The 20,709-nt window shown below is 35.1% G+C and overlaps 1 protein-coding gene across 1 annotated transcript in view; it reads right to left on the reverse strand.

Annotated features, from left to right (window-relative positions):
• Positions 1–1,898: 1,898 nt before the first annotated feature.
• Positions 1,899–20,709, reverse strand: part of MMUT (methylmalonyl-CoA mutase) — a 36,325-nt gene continuing 17,514 nt past the window's right edge. The window contains exons 8-13 of the mRNA XM_040473727.1: positions 20,119–20,234; positions 16,555–16,670; positions 13,114–13,245; positions 11,793–11,940; positions 7,883–8,050; positions 1,899–2,227 (exon numbers count right to left, since the gene is read on the reverse strand). Coding sequence (XP_040329661.1) covers positions 2,099–2,227; positions 7,883–8,050; positions 11,793–11,940; positions 13,114–13,245; positions 16,555–16,670; positions 20,119–20,234 — 809 coding nt within the window. The 3' untranslated portion in view covers positions 1,899–2,098. The remainder of the gene's footprint in view (positions 2,228–7,882; positions 8,051–11,792; positions 11,941–13,113; positions 13,246–16,554; positions 16,671–20,118; positions 20,235–20,709) is intronic.

Consider the following 20,709-nt stretch of genomic DNA (forward strand, 5'->3'; position numbering starts at 1 on the left):
ACCCTTATAGGATTCTGTGTCTTCAAGATAAAGTTCAAATCCCTTAACTTGCCTCTGTACACAATCTGGCTTCTGCCAACCTTCCCAGCTTCATGCCTTACCATTCTTTTTAACAATAGTAATACTACAATAACAATATTAATACCATTTATAAAATATGTAGCATATGGAAAGACTGTCCTAAATACTTTTATTGTGGTAGAATATACATAAAATTTACCTTCTTCACCATTTTTAAATGTACTGTGGCTTTAAGTTCACTCACATTGCTGTACAACCACTGCCATCATCCATCTCTAGAACTTTTCATCTTCCCCAACTAAAACTCTATAACCTTTCAATTCCCTAATGCCCCATTTCCTCTCCCCAGGCCCTAGAAACCACCATTCCACTTTCTGCCTGTGTGAGCTTGACTATTCTAGAAATCTCATATAAACAAAATCATTTGTCTTTTGTGACTGGCTGATTTCATTTAGCATAATGTCTTCAAGCTTTTCCTATGTTGTGGCATGTGTCAGGATTTCCTTCTTTCTTAAGGCTGACTAGTATTCTAAGTATACACTACATTTTGTTATCCACTTCTCTCTCAAGGACACTTGGGTTGCTTCCACCTCTGGGCTATTGTGAATAAAGGTGCTATGAACACGGGTACACAAGTATCTATTCAAGACCTCACTTTCAGTTCTTTTGCATATATACCTAGCAGTGGAATTGCTGGACTGTTTGGTAACTGTTCAGTGTTTTTGAGAAATTGTATCATTTTCTCCAGTAGCAACAACATTGTACACTCCCACCAGCAATGTACAAGGGCTCCGTGATAATTTTAGGTAATAGGTACTTACAACAGGTAATCAATTTGACTGGCCATGGGGTGCCCTGATTACATATTATTTCTGGGAGTGTCTGTTAGGGTGGTTCTGGATGAGACTAGCATTTGAATCAGCGGGTTTAATAAAGTAGGTTGCCCTCCCTAACGTGTGCGAGCATCTTCCAATCTGTTGCGGACCCGAATAGAACAAAAGGGGCACCTGGGTAGCTCAGGTCAAGATCTTGTGATTTGGGAGTTCAAGTCCTACATCAGGTGAGCAAGAGCCCTGCTTCAGGTAAAACACAAGCCCTGCTTTGGGTGAGTCCCACTTCTCTCTCTCTCTCTCTCTCTCTCTCTCTCTCTTAAAAAAAAAAAGGAAGAAAGAAAAAGAAAACAGGTAAAAGGCAGAGGAGGGAGGCATTCACCCCTTTTAATTCCTGCCTCACTAACTGATTTGGGACACTTCATATCAGCTTCTCTTGCCCTTAGGCTGTGATTTACACCATGCACTCCCTTGGTTATCAAGTCTTAAGCCTTGGACTGTACCATTAGCTTCTATACTCCCAGCTTACAACATCATTCTGGAGAAAGTCATATATTAACAACCTAAGCACATTCATCTTAGGAAATATTTATAAGCATCCACTCTCCTGGTCTTGAGCCAAGCCCAGCAATAACAAAGTCACATGTTCATGCCCAAGAAGAAAGTAAAGTCAGATTTGAAGCAATATTCTGCCATTTGTCCCCTGTTCCAACTTTTGGGTCTAACTTAATATTCTTATTGAAATAATTCTGGTAGAGTTTGGTTGAGGACCACAACCACAATATGTTTCTCTACATAAATATGTTCCTTATTTTTTCCAAGATAGGTGTAATTATTTTATTCATATATCAATTTTATTTTATCATGCTCAAGTCAATATAATGCTAAACTGAAGAATGAGACTAATCAGAAATTTGGGGGAGGGTAAAGTTTAATTTTTTTTAAATAGAAAAATAGTTTTGTAAGAAATACTTCAAATAAATATCATGATTTTCTGAAATAATACCACTGTCTAGAGTTTCTGATGAAGTACTGAGCATGTATTACAGAGTTTTTAAGTATATTTAATTTTTAAAGTGAAACTGTACATACACGCTTATAACATCACAAAATTCTTAAGTCAGGTATTTTAATGTAGTTTTAAGAAAGTATGTATCAGGGGTTGAATTAAATTGAAGACACAGTTTTACTCTTTGACCATGATTGAAACACTATTCTAGAAAAAAAGCTAACTCAAAAAGAGGATGTTACACAGATTTCTGCTTCTTTTCCAAACACTTCTCAATATCACCAAGCACTTGAACGGCAGCCTTTGGAATTCGAGTCCCAGGACCAAATACACTGGAAACTCCGACTTCAAACAGAAATTCATAATCCTGTTGAAAGAATTTGTTTAATTAATAAAAGAGACAATATTTAATTTCAAGGAAATGAAACAAAAGGGCAATAAATGCTGCCCTTTCTTTGTCCCTGATGCCCCCAACTGTCTCAACTGGTACACTAATGGCATCTGGGGTTGAAAAATTCTTCCTTCACTGGGATAGCTAATAATAGCTGCCAGCACCCCTTGTACTCGAAGTCATTAAAAGAACAAAGCATACTCTGCCCCTTTTCCAAATACCCCAGTGTGTGGTATGTGGTAGGAAGTTGTATGGCCCACTGATTGAGAACTTCTGAGCCCTAAGCCGTATAATTTCTCTCACCTAAATTTTTACTACTTGTCCTTATTTGTGTTCAATTCAGTATCACATTATAGGTTTGAGCTTATAAGGCTATTTATTTCCTCTAAGGTATTTTGTCTGCAACTCATGAATGGTGATACTCTTCTTTTGGGGAGTGTTTTATTTTGTTAATTTTTTTTTTTTTTTTTTTTTTTTTAGTATAGTTGACACACAATGTTATATTAGTTTCAGGTGTAAAAAAGTAGTGATTCAAGTTTATACACTATGCTATGCTCACCACAAAGTTAGCTATCATCTGTCCTGTTATATCACTATTATCATATTATTGACTATATTCCTTATGCTGTCTGTGTCTTTCATTACTTTGACTTATTCATTCCATAACTGGAAACCTGCATTTCCCATTCCCTTTCACCCATTTAACCCAACCCCTACTCCCTCCCCTCTGGCAACCACCAGTTTGTTCTCTGTATTTATAGGTCTCATTCTGCTTTTTATTCACTCACATATTTTTTTAGATTTCATATATAAGTGAAATCATATGGTATTTGCCCTTCTCAGTCTGACTTATTCCACTTAACATAACACCCTCTAAGTCCTTCTATGTTGTCATAAACGGCACAATCTCATCCTTTTTATGGCTGTGTAATATTCCATGTTTTTAATATACACATACATACACGCACACATATTCAATACAATTTGAATCTTTTTCAGTGAGACTACAGCCATATATTTGTATATAAAAATATTTAGGTGTCATAATGATTTCTTTTGAAAATGAAACCCTTCACACCCCACTGCTTCCATATCTTAGCTACTGCAAATAATGCTTCAATAAACATAGCAGTGCATATATCTCTTCTAATTAGTGTTTTTGTTTTCTTTGGGTGAATGATGCTGCTTTGAATTTGGCTTTGTGAAGAAATCAGATTTTCTGTAAACAAAGATTAGCTCATTTAAAAACAAATTCTCCCATGTTGCTGTTGCTATTTGTTACTTTATTTTAAACAGTCTGAGTGAAAAGATTCCCAGGACACAAATACTGCTCCAGGCTGTAGTCTGTTTAAAAGTTGGAGTATCTGTAGCTATAATATTGAGTTTTAGGATATCCTCTAAATCCCTGATCCTTATCCACAAGGGTGATCACATATCCTAGGACATTCTGGTTTGTGCTTATTGTTGCACTACCCTCTTTGTTTTTAGGAGTCCTTTTTCTACTGAGGTGTAATTGACATTTAATGTATTAGCTCTAGGTGTACCACATAATGATTCAGTATTTGTGTATATACTGAAAAACGATCAGCACAGTAAGTCCAGTTATCATCCATCACCACACATAGCTACAAAACTGTGCATGTGTATGTGTGTTGAGAACTTTTAAGATTTACTCTTAGTAAGTTTCAAACATTACCTACAGCATTATTAATTATAGTCATCATGGTGTATGTTACATCCCTATCACTTATTTATTTTCATAACTAGAAATTTGTAGCTGTTGACTACCTCCACTCACTTTGCCCATCCCCTTTCCCCTTGCCTCTGGTAACCAGCAATCTGTTCTTTGTATGTAAGAGCTTCGGTTTTTGCATTTTTTAAAGATTTGCATATAAATGAGATCATATGGTATTTATCTTTGTCTAACTTATCTCACTTAGCATAATGCCCTCTAGTTCCACCCATGTTTTCACAAGTGACAAGATCTCATTCTTTTTTATGGCCAAATAATATTCCATGGTATATATATATACCACTTCTTTATCCATTCATCTGTGGATGGACACTTAAGTTGTTTCCATATCTTGTCTATTGTAAATAATGCAGGAAAAACAGAGGGTACATATATCTCTTTGGGTGTTTTCTTTTTTTCTTAATTTTTTTAATGTTTATTTATTTTTGAGAGAGAGAGAGAGAGAGAGACAGAGAGAGAGAGAGAGAGAGAGAGAGAGAGAGTGAGTGAGTGGGGGGAGGGGCAGAGAGAGAGGGAGACACAGAATCCGAAGCAGACTCCAGGCTCTGAGCTGTCAGCACAGAGCCTGATATGGGCCTTGAACTCACAAACTGAGAGATCATGACCTGAGCTGAAGTCTGATGCTTATCCGACTGAGCCACCCAGGTGCCCCGAGTTAGTGTTTTCATATTCTTTGGATAAATACCCAGAAGTAGAATTGCTGGATCCCATGGCAGTTCTATTTCTAATTTAAAGAATCTCGTACTGTTTTCCACAATGGCTGCATCAGTTTTGATCCACACCAACAACTCACAAAGGTATCCTTTTCCCACATCTTACCAACATTTGTTATTTCTTTCCTTCTAGAAAGAAGAATAGCCATTCTAACAGGTGTAAGGTGATAATTCATTGTAGTTTTGATTTGCATTTCCCTGATGCATCTTTTCATGTACCTGGCTGGCTACCTGTATGTCTTCTTTGGAAAATGTCTATTCAGATCCTCTGCTCATTTTTTAATTAGACTGTTTTTACAGCACCCTTTTTAATAGCACCCATATTTGTTCTCAAAAGTGGTCACATTTAGATGATAAATTAAATGGTCATGCTAATTATCCCCGATGACTTTTTTGCTGTTTCTTTTATTTCCCTGTAATACTCTTACAATATTATAAGTCTTCAATGGTACTTAACACATCTTATTTAACTTTTCTTCTTCTAAGTCTGAACTTCTAAGGGCAGAGAACATTTCTAATCATTCTTATAACCTCAACATTTGACACATTAAAGATACCTCAAACACATCATTATTCTTGGGCAGGTGCTACAGATTTAAGATTTCATAAAAAAATTTGACGAAACAATAACAATGATCTCCAAATTGGGGATGGCCAAATGGATAAGTTATTTCATTCTATCTTTCCTAGTAATGCTATGAACCATTTATTCTCTCACCTGACTTGTGGATTTGGAAGGTGAGCTCACCTGGAAGAGGACCGTGAAATAGTGCAAATGGAGAAAGGCTTCTTGACTTACCTAAGCCTTAACACAGCCTTATAAAATATACTTTAGTGAGGGGATAAAATGTGAGAAACAAGTAGATCTGAGTAAAGGGTATACAGGTGTCCTTTGTACTATTTTTATTATCTATTAGTTTGGAATTATTTTCAAATAAAAAGTTGTTATTTTAGGGGCATCTGGGTAGTTCAGTCAGTTAAGTGTTGGAGTTCGGCTCAGGTCATGATCTTATGGTTTGTGGGTTTGAGCGCCGTGTTGGGCCCTGTGCTAACATCTCAGAGCCTCAAGCCCACTTTGGATTCTATCTCCCTCTCTCTCTGTCCCTCCCCTGCTCACGCTCTGTCTCTGTCTCTGTCTCTCTCTCAAAAATGAATAAACATTAAAAAAAAAAAAAAGTTGGTATTTTAAAACATCCTCCACTGAACTGGCCGGGAGTATCATATTGCCTCCTTCATGAAAGAAGTAGGCATCACGAGGCTGCTAACCTTGCTGAAAATACTTGGAAGCCACTGCTTTTAAGAAGGTTAGAAAATCCAGACTATAGCAACACATACTGGTGAGGACAGACCATATTTATTTGATCAGGCTGCAGAAATGGTGAGCTCCACAGTGGCAGTGGCTAAGTCGGCTTGATTAACTACTATATATTAGTGCTTCCTAATTTAAAATCTAAATGACTTTCAACTGAGTAAGTACATTATTTTATATATTTACTGAAAATAGTGAAAAAAATGTGTAAATGTTGATTGCTACAATTATATTATAAAGGATACTCATATTAACACACAAGTATGTCATTACAGAAAATAATCTTTAGTCTTTAAACTCATAGGGAAAAAAAAGTGTGTAAAATACCTACAAATGTTCTGAGTAATGCAAATATCCAGAGGGTTAACACAACTTGTGTGAAATATATTTCTTGAAAATGTCAGCTCGCTTAGATAACAGGTTTCTGTTTTTTCTCAACTCATATTTCAATTTCAATATTTTGTGCAGCTTAACTATTTTGGTTCTTAAGTTTTAATATCATGTCTAAGAGCTTAGATATTATAGACTCTAAAACTGCAATACAGATATAAGTTTCCATACACAGACAATAAAGAATAAAAGTCCTTTATATTCCCAAATAGTCAACTATATTTGTGAAAGTAATAGGCAATTAACAAAGTTTTGTGTTGACTATATCACTTTAGTATAGTGTTGTTAGAAAGAATAAATAACATAGCTTGCTTGCTAGTCCTATGTTATTATCAGTGTCACAACTTCATACATATATTTTCTGATTTCATAAGTAGTATATAAGTAACTATTGTATATTCTGAGTGGTATGGAGGAAAAAAAAATAGTAGACCTCTCTACATAAGATCATATTTCACCAAGAATTTCTGCTACTGTCTTTGTAGCATCTATCAATTATTTACTTAGAGCAATCACATATATCTTCTACCTCTATATGTTTTCTGTTCTCAATAAAAAAAGAAAACTTGACATAATGAAAAACTGGATTGGAAACAGACCAAATTTAGATCTTAACTAATTATTTTAACTGATAGATAAGGTAATATGTGGAAAGTATCCCCCTACCCCATTAATAAATTAATTGACATCATTGATTGTTACCTAGCATTCATTTCTCCTTTTCTAATAGGATCCACATTTTTGTTCAAGAATCACCTCTTCCCCAATCAGCCAATAATTTTCAGAACAGGCTGATTCTATTTATTATTTCTGAATTAGGATATTTTTGGCTCTAAGAAAACTATACCCCAATCAAATTAGCTTTAATGAAAAAGAGGTTTTATAAGACCATGTAAATGATACAGCTCTGAGTTAAGGCAGTATGTATGGATGGAAACATGAAAAAAATGAACAAGGTAGCTACTCTAAGACAACAGAAGCAAGTGCTGCTGACTGGTTAACTAAAGGACTCACTTCATTACCAGGACAAAGAGTGCTCACTCTATCCGTGGCGAGGAGTTGATATATGCACTGTGTGTTTACCATTCTTCTCTATTCTAGCTGTGAAATTTTATTACTTTTATCCTATTCCTTTTCCATCATTCTATACCAAATATGAAGGAAGTACATCTCTATCTAGGTTACTAGTTTGCGAAGAGGTAATTCTCTCATAAAGAGAAGCGCTGCATACTGTTAAGTTAAATTATACATAATGAATTACAAGATAGTTTGAACAGAAAATACATTGCCCACTTTTGGATTCTTACTACAATTTACTTAGTAAAATCACCAGGAAATAATTTAGATCAAAATCTACAACAATTTTATCTTTAGCAAAAGTATACAGTAAATTGGAACTACATATAAACTAATATTACTCAGGATTCCCATCATAGCACTAGAAAAATACAGGCGATGAAAAATACCTGTGGTGGTATCACCCCTCCACACATGACAAGAATATCTGGCCGTCCAAGGGAGTTAAGTTCTCTGATGAGCTCAGGAACTAGGGTTTTATGACCAGCAGCGAGCGTGCTCACACCCACGGCATGCACATCTGCATCCACAGCCTGCTGGGCCACTTCTCGGGGAGTCTAAACAATTAGAAAGTAAAGAGACAAATCATCAAGTTATTCCAAAAAGTATTTTAAAACTGTTACCTAGTAAATTAGCATTCCAAGGTTTTCCTCATTAAAAGTCTTGAAGTGACTATAACCTCATATTTCACCATTCTCAAATCATAAATACCAACTCACCCAATTGATGCAATAAACAGCAGGGCTGTATCGCTTCTAGCCCTAGAATTTATCAATTAGATTTGTTACATCAAAATATAGTTCCCCCCAAAACTTTTAAGACAAAGAATATAGGCGAAATACATTATCTATTCATTACAATTTTTGAAAAATACATCTGTTGTCTTCATTATCAACATTTATTGAGTGGTGATGCAGTACAAGACAACATGTTATAGTATCTATGAAGAGGTAAAAGACCAAACATACGATTCAATGTGAAAAGTGAATCTCAGGTTTTAAAGTAGAATGGGAAAGAGGTATGTTAGCAAGATGGCACACTAAGAAGCTGCAGGACCTCCGTCTCCCACGGAGACACTGAACTGACAGCAACATATGAATCGAAATAACCTAAGAACGCTAGAAACTAGTTACAGAGCTATAATACCCAGACAAATGCATAAGCAAGAAAAGAGATGGTGTCAAGAAGGCTGCTTTTCACGCATTAACTGGATTTAACCAGTGTGGCATACGCAGTCATAAAGGATATTTTCATGTATTCAATTATGAATTGAGTTACCCAGAACCATATTCATTCCCTGCAATGAGTCTGTAACATTTGCTCTTGATAATTTACATGCATTTAAATCACTTCATATAAAAGACACATACAAGTTTCTCATTGTAAATACACTGTAAACTGAGAAATTGGGGAAGAAGGCTATCTCAGAAACCACTTGCACAATAAGCTCAAAAAAATTACCAAAATCTGAGAATTTTCTTAGTTTGGCAATATTTTAAGCCTCATAATTTCAGTGTGAAAACAAAAGATTCTACACTCTTGGTAATGAAGCCATATTCAAGAGTATCTCTAAGAAAATCACATAGCAGATTGGTAAAACCTAGTCTGTGAGAAATATAGCCTATGAAATTAAAACCATTAAGAAAATGTGCATATTGTTGATATTGAGTTGTTAAAAGTAAGAAACCTAATTGACTTACACATGATTGATCATTCATATCATCCATGTTACCAAAACATATTAGATTAAAATTCCACTTAATTCGGTTCCATGCTTTATGCTTAGATACACTAAACTGTATTTTATGTCAATAAATAGTGAACATTTTAAAACTTTAAATCTAATTTTTTTTTAACATTTATTTATTTTTGAGACACAGAGAGACAGAGCACGAATGGGGGAGGGTCAGAGAGAGGGAGACACAAAATCTGAAACAGGCTCCAGGCTCTGAGCCGTCAGCACAGAGCCCGATGCGGGGCTCGAACTCACGGACCGCGAGATCACGACCTGAGCCTAAGTCGGATGCTTAACCGACTGAGCCACCCAGGCGCCCCAATTTTAAATCTAATTTTAATGAAATCAGACACAGAACTACAGGATTCTACCTTCATCCACAGATAAGTTTTTCTTTTTTTTAAATGAAATAGTATTATATTAACAAATTTGTGGTACTAAAAGGCAAATTATATTTTTATAGATGGCATGCCATAGGGAAATAAACTTTTAGCTCTTTGAAAAGTTCTTTTAAGTGCCAATTAATGACCATAGTTTTTAATTACTTCCATTTTATAAAAAAATATATATATATATTTCTCAAAAGCTAATTTTTAAATATTGGAAATGTATTATATTTGGTCAATATTTAAAACAAACAAAAAGCTGAAGTAAAAGGGAAGTAGCATATAAATAAAACACTAGAATGAAAAAGTAGTCAACTTAAAGGAAGAATGAAAGCAATCTCAATATATGTATTTACTTAATTTAAAATATATTTGAGATGCTTAACAAAACCTACCTTAAATGTATTTATAAACTTACCTACGAACACAGTTCAAGGACATATCTCCATAAGTTCAGGCTAACTGAATTTCTTCTAGACACTCTAGAGTATTATTTAAAAATTCAAAAGGGAAAACTCTTATGGGAGATTCTACAAAGGGCGTGCCTCTTCAGGAAGGTTATTTCTTTACTTGTAAAAATGTAATCAATTTTTTAGTCTTCATCTTAGCTGACTCATCCACAGCATGGAATAATAGTACCTCCTTTTCCTTGAAATTCTCCTTCCTCCTTAGTGTTCATCCCACTACTCACTCCATTTCCTTTTCCTCCTTTGCTGCCTCCTTCTCTTTTTCCTTTTAATGTTCAAGTTTTCATATTGCTACCCACACTCTTCATGAGACGTTAAATGAGTTCTCATGGTTTCAAGTACTATTTACATACTGAGAAGTCTCAAAATCTTATTTATAATAGAGGCCTCTCTTCTATGCTCCAGACATGTATATCCAATTTACATGGCTGTCTTCATCTGAATGTTCCATAAGCTGATTCTCTTAAGCCTACCTCCATTCCCCATAAATAACACCTTTATTAAATTTTCTTCACGATCCTGGCCAACTTCTGCTAAGACCCTGACACTGCCTGTGGGTAAGGTCTGCATTGCTTCTCACTCATTACTGAACATCTTAACTGGACTCCTTGCATCTAGGAAGCTCCTCTCAATCTGCTTAAGAAAGTGATTTTCCTGGAAAGTGAGCTTTCTAAAGTATAAATTTGATTGTCACTCTACCTAGACACCTTTGGGATACTGTTCAAACTCCGTAGAATGGCATATAATTGTAATCTACACACCACCCCAAGCACTGTATTCTAATGTTACTGAACGTCCTACAGTTACCTGAAGGCATCAGGCTTTCTCACGGCTCTGTACCTCTGCACCTCTGCTCAAGCCAATGCTTTTCCTAGCATGCCTTTCCCTGCCTTGTTCTCTATGCTTCCAAAGGCACAGCTCAAACATAAGTTCCTAGGATACTTGGGTAAGTTCCTTGTCCAAATGTTAATTACAGTAATTATTACTCTGCTGTGTTTACTGATAAGTAAATCTTTTTCTGTTAGGAGCCTGTAACCTCCCTGAAGACAAAAATCGTATCTTATTCAACTCAGAACCTAGCATCTGGTAGATGATCAATAAGTATGTAGTGGATAAAACTTTTACTATGGAAGTTATTACAATGTACTCAACCAAAGATATTTTGTAGAGAAGATTAAAGTTGTATCATTCTATAGAGAATTTCAGCTTCATTTACTTCTAAAAAATTATTACCCTGTTGGGTCAAAGATTCTGTGACTAAATAAAATACTACTAGAGAGTAACTAAAACGAAAACCTACCTATGAATCAAGCTCTCACTCTGATGGTTGATTTCCCTTTCAAAACATTTTTCATCAATCTGATGTGGGCTACCTTTTCCACAAATTATCAGACAAATCTCAATAAATAGTACGATGAGATCTTTGAAAGTAATCTTCAGTTTTAGAAACCTAATAACAGTTTAGTTACTGACACTGATTTTTACAAAGTGTGAGAAACAAGTACATTAACATAAATTCTACTTCTTTCTTATTTCTGTCATAATTAACTGGATTGTATGCATTCAAAAATAAATTAAGGAATTTGTGGAATTCATTTTCTTCTTTTACACCTTGAAAAACATCATCATGGTTTATCGTCTTTTTTACTATTTTTTCTAAATATAAGTGACTTACTACATTCTTTTTGAGTTATCCCAACATTTTCAGTACCTGAAAAAGAGGACCTATGTCTACATCAAAACCAAGATCGGCAAATCCTGTAGCAATAACTTTTGCTCCTCTGTCATGTCCATCTTGTCCCATTTTTGCCACAAGAAGACGAGGTCTGCGACCTTCACGTTCCATGAATTTATGAACCCTAAGAACATTTTAAAATATAATAGTTATTAAAAAAATAATAAAATAAAATAAAATACAACAGTTATATGTTAATTGTCCAAAAGTAAGATATAAAATCTATAATGTATTCACAGTAAATCTTTCAAGTTTATGTAAAAATACCTTTTTACATCCATTACTCACATTTTATGAATATCTCTATTTTACATTGAGAATTCCATTAAAGCCTGGATATGCTTACCACCTTCCCTCACAGAGGAAAGTCTGAAAGATGGCCCAGCTTGTAAGCCCATAATACTTGAGAACATCACAGTGAAGACGAGAAAATGACAATTTTTTCCTTCTTAAACCAGTCTCCAGCGTATAATATGCATAAATATTTAAAAAGAAGCTTAAAAGTGTCTTTCAGAGTCATTCATACAAATGTAACTCAGTGGCTGCTTTGAGCTGTCCATATTTCACCTACCCATCACAAGTGTGAACCTCTTCAAGCTGACTGCAATGTGGTGATTTCTAATGACATATAATCAAAATACCTTCTAACTTTAACCAATAAATTTACAGCCCAGATGAAAAAATACATTTGCTTTTGTTAAAAGAAAAAAAAATCCATTTTGATGACTTTCACCTTGGATGTTTTGGTATTTACCTCATCTATAAGTAGTGACATAAAAAGTGGAAAATTTGTTATAAAGTTGAGAAAAACAATAATCAGGAAGCTACATTTACACATGGAAAGCATGATCAATTTGTATTAATTTACAGTTCCTAATCATGCTTGACAATACTATTTATTGTCCATTCAGTGAGACTGATTTTAATTTACGCATAGATGGTAACCAAATTATTTATTTTCAAACATGAAAATTATTTTGTAACTATTTGAAAATTAAACAATTCAAATAAACTTAAGAATATAAGTATACTATAATAAGAAGACTGAAATTTAAGTATCTGGGGGATATGAAGCAGTATCAACGCTAGTTGAACAAACATTTGTTTTAATTAGAAACTCTTACAGGGAACTATAGTGAAAATTGAAAATATTATTTTAGTAAACCTACAGACTAACGGGAAAGTCCATTCAAATGTTTTCCAAATGGTATGTGAGAAAATTAAGCCCGCAACTGATTCATTGGGATTATGTTCACAGAAAAGATGGCATTCTGGTTTAAGAAATCTCATTTATTACCTCTGGATAGCAAATGATATCTCTTTACTTTCTCCAAATTCCTGCCGATAGGCTCCACTGACCATACGATCATTAGCTTTATGTTCACCAAATACCTTTTTCATAGCATCTGTGATTTCTCCAACTGTACATCTAAAATATTAAAATAATAAAATAGAGGTTCTGTTAACATCATTATTTGAGATAAAAAATATTTACTTTAATATGCGATGTAATAGGACACAATTTATTACCTAAAAAGTAGGCTATCAAAAACTATGGTATATGTCTTTCTCTCACTGATTTATTTTACTTAAATAAAAATGTTTTCTGCTGCACTGATGAAAGCTTCTTTCCTCAGATTACTTATGAAAAATGATTCTGGATGCCTCTATACATAGCAATCTTTCTCCCTCTCTTTTTTTTTTTTTTTTTTTTTGGTACAAAAAGGTGATTTTATTAAAGCATGGGGACAGGACCCATGGGCAGGAAGAGCTGTCCTGGGATAGTAAGGAGAGACTGATTATATACTTGGGAGTTGGGGAGGTAAAGTCAAGGGGGAAGTTTCCAAAGGGATTTTCATATGCTAAAGAAGAATCGCAGGGGGCCTAGCCATTGTCAACCTAAGGTTGTTTTTCCCTCTAGCAAAGCATTAACATTAGGACAGTAGGGAATTTAACATTTTTGAAACAAAAAATGGCTGACTTAAAAACTATAGATAGACAAGCATGTAAAGATTACTGAATAATTCACCAATTAACAATACAACTAGGGCAGGGGGTGGGGGGCTTGGGGAGGGCTGGGTGGCTCAGCTGGTTAAGCATCCAACTTTGGCTCAGGTCATGATCCCACAGTTTGTGAGTTCGAGCCCTGCATCAGGATCTGTGCTGACAGCTCAGAGCCTGGAGCCTGCTACGGATTTTGTGTCTCCCTCTCTCTCTGCCCTTCCCCCACTCTCTCTCTCTCTCTTTCTCTCTTAAAAATAAACATTAAAAAAAATTTTTTTTTAAATACTACAGGGCAAAGAGCAAAATTCCCATTGATACTTTTTGATAAAAAGTCTTTTAGCATATTCCATTCATTTGTTTATTAATTCATTCAACATTTATTGAGTGTCTAATATAGGGCAAGCATGGTAAGTGCCAGACATATGGTGACAAACAAGACTGGGGGAGGGGGAAAAGAAACCTGCTCTCACAGAGCTTACCATCTAGTCAGAGGATACAGACAATACATATGAACTCAAGTCAATTAATATGGATTTCACATGATAATAAGTACTATGAACACACTAAAAAGGTGAAATCTGGTGTCTGGAAAAGCTATTCTGAAGATAATGAAGATAAAGCTTTTGAACTAAGATCTAAATAATGAAAAGGAGAAACTGAAGGGAACATAAAGGAGAAGGGAAAAGTGTTTGAAAAAGAAAATACTAAGTGCAAAGGTTCTCAGAGGTAAAAAAAGAAAACAAAACAAAAAACCAAAACATGTTCTATGTTTTAAAAATAGAAAGAAGGACACTGGGGACACAGCATAATGAAGTAAGCAGAATAAGGCTGGGTCAGAGAGAGAGGCCAGAGTCACATCTCACACAATCCTGCAGGCCATTGTAAGATTAGGTTTTAATTTAAAAGCATGAGAAACCTCTGGAGGATTTTAAGCACAGAAATCACCTTATTTAAGAAGTTAAAACTGAAAAACAAAAATAAAAACAAAAACCCAATCCACATACTAGTTATCCTACCTCTTAAGTACTTAAAACAACATGTTAAAAAAAAAAAGTTCATAAATAACAAAAGCAAAAATAATTCACCAATGACATCATGTATGGAGAGAAAATTTTTTGTGGTTCACTTGCTTTTCTGCATGTCCTATGAGGCAAAGTACTGACTGACCTTGCTTTTCTGCATGTCCTATGAGGCAAAGTACTGACTGACCTTTATTTTGGGGTATCCATTCAAAGATATCTATGAATAGCTTTGGAAGCCTTGCCTACCTCTGGACAAAGAGTAGTTTTGTGTACTGTCAAAAATAAAAATGTCTATGCTCGAAAATGCATCAAACTTCTCAACCTGCAAATGAGGGACATGGATTCACTACAACAGCTTGAAATGTCCTGAGCCAGTGGAAATACACAGGATGAATACACTCTACCCACCCTGCAGGAGGTGGTGAAGGAGGCTTAGCTGCCTCTGAAGGGCTTCAGTGGGTTTTTCTGTTATCACTTGCTGAAATTCTTGAAAGGCTGGTTCATCCTTTCTCATCTATGAATACTTTTAACCCTTTCCCAAACTTTGTTAGAAAGCTTCAGTCACTGGTCACTAAACAGAAAATTAAGTACTTATGCATTAATGAACTCTAAATCAAAGTCTGTTTGATTTTTAATACACCTTTAATAGCTCCACATGCTTCCAGAATAGGCCGGCGGGACACAACTGGACCCTGGAGTATCATGAATAATGAATGCTCTATCTGCTCAAACCCTGGTGCCATCCAAGTATTGTAAATGAATAAAATGTCTTCGGTGGCCCCGCTGTTGGGCTAGCTGGCCTACCAGCTGCACTGCATCCTGCACCACATCGTGGCACGCGAGTTCCTGGGGGTGGTGAGCCCACTACCTTTCATCCCATGAAGGAAAGGAGAGGGCTTACCCATGTCTCCTGCTCAGAGAAGTTTCATGATGCCCTTGGTGAAGAACATACGTGAGTTCACTTATAATTCGTTACCATCTAACTGCTGAGATGACTGACCTCAGCTTTACTCTGGAGATGAGAAATGAGCACACACACCTGAACAGTTCTCACTACCTTATTTTGCCAGTAACTGAATTTGACAAAAATCGATCACTTCTGCTCTGTTTTGTTCATCTATCTGTAGAAATGTTTAGATCTATTTAGCTAGTTACTAGTAAGATGGACTTTCTCAAAATCTGACAAATGTGTGCTTGGTATTTTTTAAGTATTAATGTTTCATTTTTTAAATTTTATTTAGAAGGATTAAAGCCTCATAATGTTTACATGTTTAAAAAAACATATGAATGTCGCAAGTGCACAGATATTTAAGAAAAACAAAAATTAACTTCACTTGCACTTCCAATATTTTCTTTTAGGCTCACAAGGTTTATAGAAGCAACCTTTTATTTATGGACACTTTGAAAATCTCAACTGGTAAACTTGTAAAAAATTTTTTTATTTCAGAAAAAGAGAGAGAGAGAGAGAGACTGAGAGGGGGGCAGAGGCAAAGACAGAGAGAGAGAGAGAGACAGACAGAGAGAGAGAGAGAGAGAGAGAGAGAGAGAGAATCTTAAACAGGCTCCACACACGAGGGGCTCAATCCCACCACCCTGAGATCATGACCTGAGCTTAAATCAAGAGTCAGATGCTTAACCAAGTGATCCACCCTGGCACCCCTAAACTGGTCAACTTCTGGTATTTGGAAATCTCCGAACTTAAATATCATCACCTTGCACGAGCTGCATCCACTGCAAGAGCCAAAATATTCCCGTCTCCACTGGCAGCACATGCAGTCAATGCAGCAAGACATCGTTCAGCCAAGGTTTCATCCCTGCTGGATTTGACCTTATGGAAAAGGTCAAGAAAAGGGTCAATTTACATGAAAAAAAGAACAAAACAGAGATCAGGAGATTAGACACTGATATACGTCATATGGAAATTGTTCCATAATCTTAACCACAAAAACAAAAGAAAAAAAAAAGGAGAGAATAATATGTATCCTAGGTCTGATATTCATTCAGTTTGTTCACTTACTCATTCAATAAACATTTAAAACAATACTGAATTCTGCATAGCCCTGATAAATCAGAAATACACAGGGCAATGATAAATAACACTGAAGCCTCTCCAAAGTAGTCAGTACATGCTACTTAGGCTTTACTAATGTAACAAGACATCAAAAACAAGTAGGTCTTTTATATGGAAGGCACACTAAAGAATAATAGTGACAAGGAAGAAAAAATAATAATAGATTACAACATAGAGAATATTTGTTATACATTGTTTTCCCTAGCTAACTAACAATATATTGGTAATAATATATATGTATATTGTTTTTCTTCTTCTCAAAGAGAAAGAAAGAGACAGAGATGATGAGAAATACTGCAGCGGAGACAGAAAGACCATGAAAAGCACAGTCAAAACCTTTTCCCCTCAGATCCTAGCTCTACTCTGGTCCGCCAACAATCTGCCTAAACAAAGTTACCTAAAATCCAATTTTTTACAAGTTTGCACCACCTATAAAAGAGTCTAAATATGATACTACTCAAGATGCTACTAAAATCATGTAATATCTATAAGCAGAAATGGATCAAAAATCTTACACTAAAGGCAAGGAAAAACCCAACTCCATTAACATTACCGAATTTCTCTCTTGCCTGAAATAAAGTTTAACACCAGTTGTGGTAAATGGAACGCCTCAAGCTGTAAGGGTGCAGAGTTAATAAAAGTGTAAAGTATAAGAGAGGAGAAAAGGGCTTTTCCAAATATAATATATGTTGAGACTTTTGTGATGACTCAAAATAAAATGATATATCCTAAGGAGGACCTTTTAAAAAAGTGATAAAAATGTGAGAGAGGAGTTATCTTCTGCTGGAGGGTGAAAATGGAAATAATGCCATTAACTGCAATAGAAAAATGGAAAATGATAGTGGTGCATGCAGTCTAACTGAACAAACTCTTATATTCTTTTTTTTTTTTTAGAGAGAGAGCACACTGGAGTGGGGGAGAAAGGCAGAGGGAGAGAGAGAGGGAGAGAAAGAAAGAGAGAGAGAGAGAGAGAGAGATTGATTTTCAATCTTAAGAAGTTCCACGCTCAGTGTGGAGCCCGATGCAGGGTTCAATCCCACAATCCTAGGATCATGACCTGAGCTGAAATCACGAGTCAGATGCTCAACCGACTGAGTCACCAATGTGCCCATGATTATTAAAGAACATCTAAACAGAAGAGAGAAAAAAGTCGTATCTTAAACTATCACAGAGAAAGTAAACACAGAAAAAGCATTAATGATAACTAAAGAATTTCAAGTTTCTTGTGGACCACTTTCTTGTACCATACACAAAAATAAATTCAAAATGGATAAAAGACCTAAATGTGAGACAGGAAGCCATCAAAATCCTAGAGGGACACAGGCAGCAACCTTTATCATGGCCAAAGCAACTTTTATAAGACATGTCTCCGGAGGCAAGGGAAACAAAAGCAAAAATGAACTATTGGGACCTCATCAAGATAAAAAACCTTCTGCACAGTGAAGGAAACAATCAACAAAACTAAAAGGCAACCTACGGAATGGGAGAAGATATTTGCAAATGACATATTGGATAAAGGGCTAGTATCCAAAATCTATAAAGAACTTATTAAACTCAATACCCAAAAAATAAGTAATTGAGTTAGGAAATGAGAAGACATGAACAGACATTTCTCCAAAGAAGACATACAAATGGCTAACAGACACATGAAAACATGCTCAGTATCACTCAACATCAGGGAAATACAAATCAAAAACCACAATGAGATACCACATCACACCTGTCAGAATAACTAAAATTAACAACTTGTGAAACAGCAGATGCTGGAGAGGATGTGAAGAAACGGGAACCCTCTTACGCTATTGGTAGGAATGCAAACTGGTGCAGCCACTCTGGAAAACAGTATGGAGGTTCCTCAAAAAGTTAAAAATAGAACTACCCTATGACCCAGCAATTGCACTACTAGGTATTTATCCAAAGGATACAAAACTGCTGATTCAAAGGGACACATGCACTCCAATGTTTAGAGCAGCACTATCAGTAATCGCCAAATTATGGAACGAGCTCAAATGTCCATCGACTGATGAATGGATAAAGAAGATGTACATATTTACACACACACACACACACACACACACACACACACACACACACACAATGGAATATTATTCAGCCATCAAACAGAATGAAATCTTGCCATTTGCGACAACATGGATGGAACTAGAGTATATGATGCTAAGCAAAATAAATTAGAGAAAGATACCACATGACTTTACTCATATGTGGAATTTAAGAAATAAAACAGATGAACAGAGAGGAAGGGAAGGAAAAATAAAGTAAGATAAAAACAGAGGGGGAGGCACAGCATAAGAGATTCTTAACTATAGAGAACAAACTGAGGGTTGCTGGAGGGGAGGTGGGTGGGGGATGGGCTAAATGGGTGATGGGCATTAAGGAGGGCACTTGTTAGGATGAGCACTGGGTGTTGTATGTAAGTGATGAATCACTAAATTCTACTCCTGAAATGAATACTACACTATATGTTAACTAACTTGAATTTAAATAAAATCTAAGAAAAAAAATTCAATTTCTTGCTTTGGAAATAACAGTAATTATAAAAGCCAGAGATTAAAAGACCACAGTAGCTTCATACAAAATAAATATATAGATTATAACTATAAGAATGTTTTATCTATTTTAGTATTTCATATATTTTGATTCAGCTCAGTGAGAAATTGGCAATAAAGCTAAGATAATAATCTAGTTTCAATTAAAATAAATATATTTCATTTACAAATGGTATCTTACTAAAGTACTATTAAAATATATTTGAATTAGAAAAAAACAGAAAGCAAATGATTCTTTCATAGTGGTATCAGGAACCATGGGCTAATGGAAACAAATCAGTGAGAAGCCCTGGGTTCATATACTCTGAACTTAATTTTTAGTTTTGAGTGAGTTATATAATCATTTAAGCCTTTGTTTTAATCTGTAATTTATGTGAGGTGTTATTACAGTGAGATTTTTAATAATAACATATAAGTTTCACAGAGGCAACTGTCTTGGTTTAAAATGAATTTGAGTCTTAGCTGTTCAATTATTTATTCTGGGCAAGTTTCTCAATCTCCCTTATCTTTAGTTTCCTTAACTTTAAAATGTTGGGAAATAATACCCACCTCATGTGGTTGTTGTAAGGATTAAACAAGACAATGTAAGGGTTTACACAATGCCCAGAAAGCACTCAAAATAGGATAGCTATCATTACCTTCTTGAGTTTTTCAATCTGCTTGTTACGAACTGATGTATTATCAATCGCCAGAACATCCACAGATTCTTCTTTTTCCAATTGGTACTTATTTACTCCAACAATCACTTCAGAACCTATCAATTTCCCAGAGGAAAATAATATGTAGATTCTATTCATAAATACCTCCCTAATAGTAATGCTCTGATCATCACATACTTTGCTTATAAGCTTAATATTTTTAAATAGTATTCTTAAATCTTAATGAAACTTCAATATAGATCAGCAAATCACAACAAAATGGGGGTGAGAGGGGAAAGAACTGGTATATATCAGATCTCTTTAAGGGAGGATTTTTATTATTCTCTCAAACTATACACTTTCTCAGAGTTTCTGACAAATCCTCTTCTACAACTACAAAATTAAAATAATAGCAGCAAATAAAGACTTATAAGGGAGAGAATTAACATCCAATAATGTTTTCAATACATTCTTGTATTCTCTTACAGCCAATAGCTTTTAACAAAAAGTACTTTTATTTATTTTTTTTTATTTTTTTTTTTTTTATTTTTTTTTTCAACATTTATTTATTTTTAGGACAGAGAGAGACAG

The sequence above is a fragment of the Herpailurus yagouaroundi genome, unplaced genomic scaffold, assembly GCF_014898765.1.
Source record: "Herpailurus yagouaroundi ecotype Mexico unplaced genomic scaffold, PumYag 139, whole genome shotgun sequence".
NCBI lineage: Eukaryota > Metazoa > Chordata > Mammalia > Carnivora > Felidae > Herpailurus > Herpailurus yagouaroundi.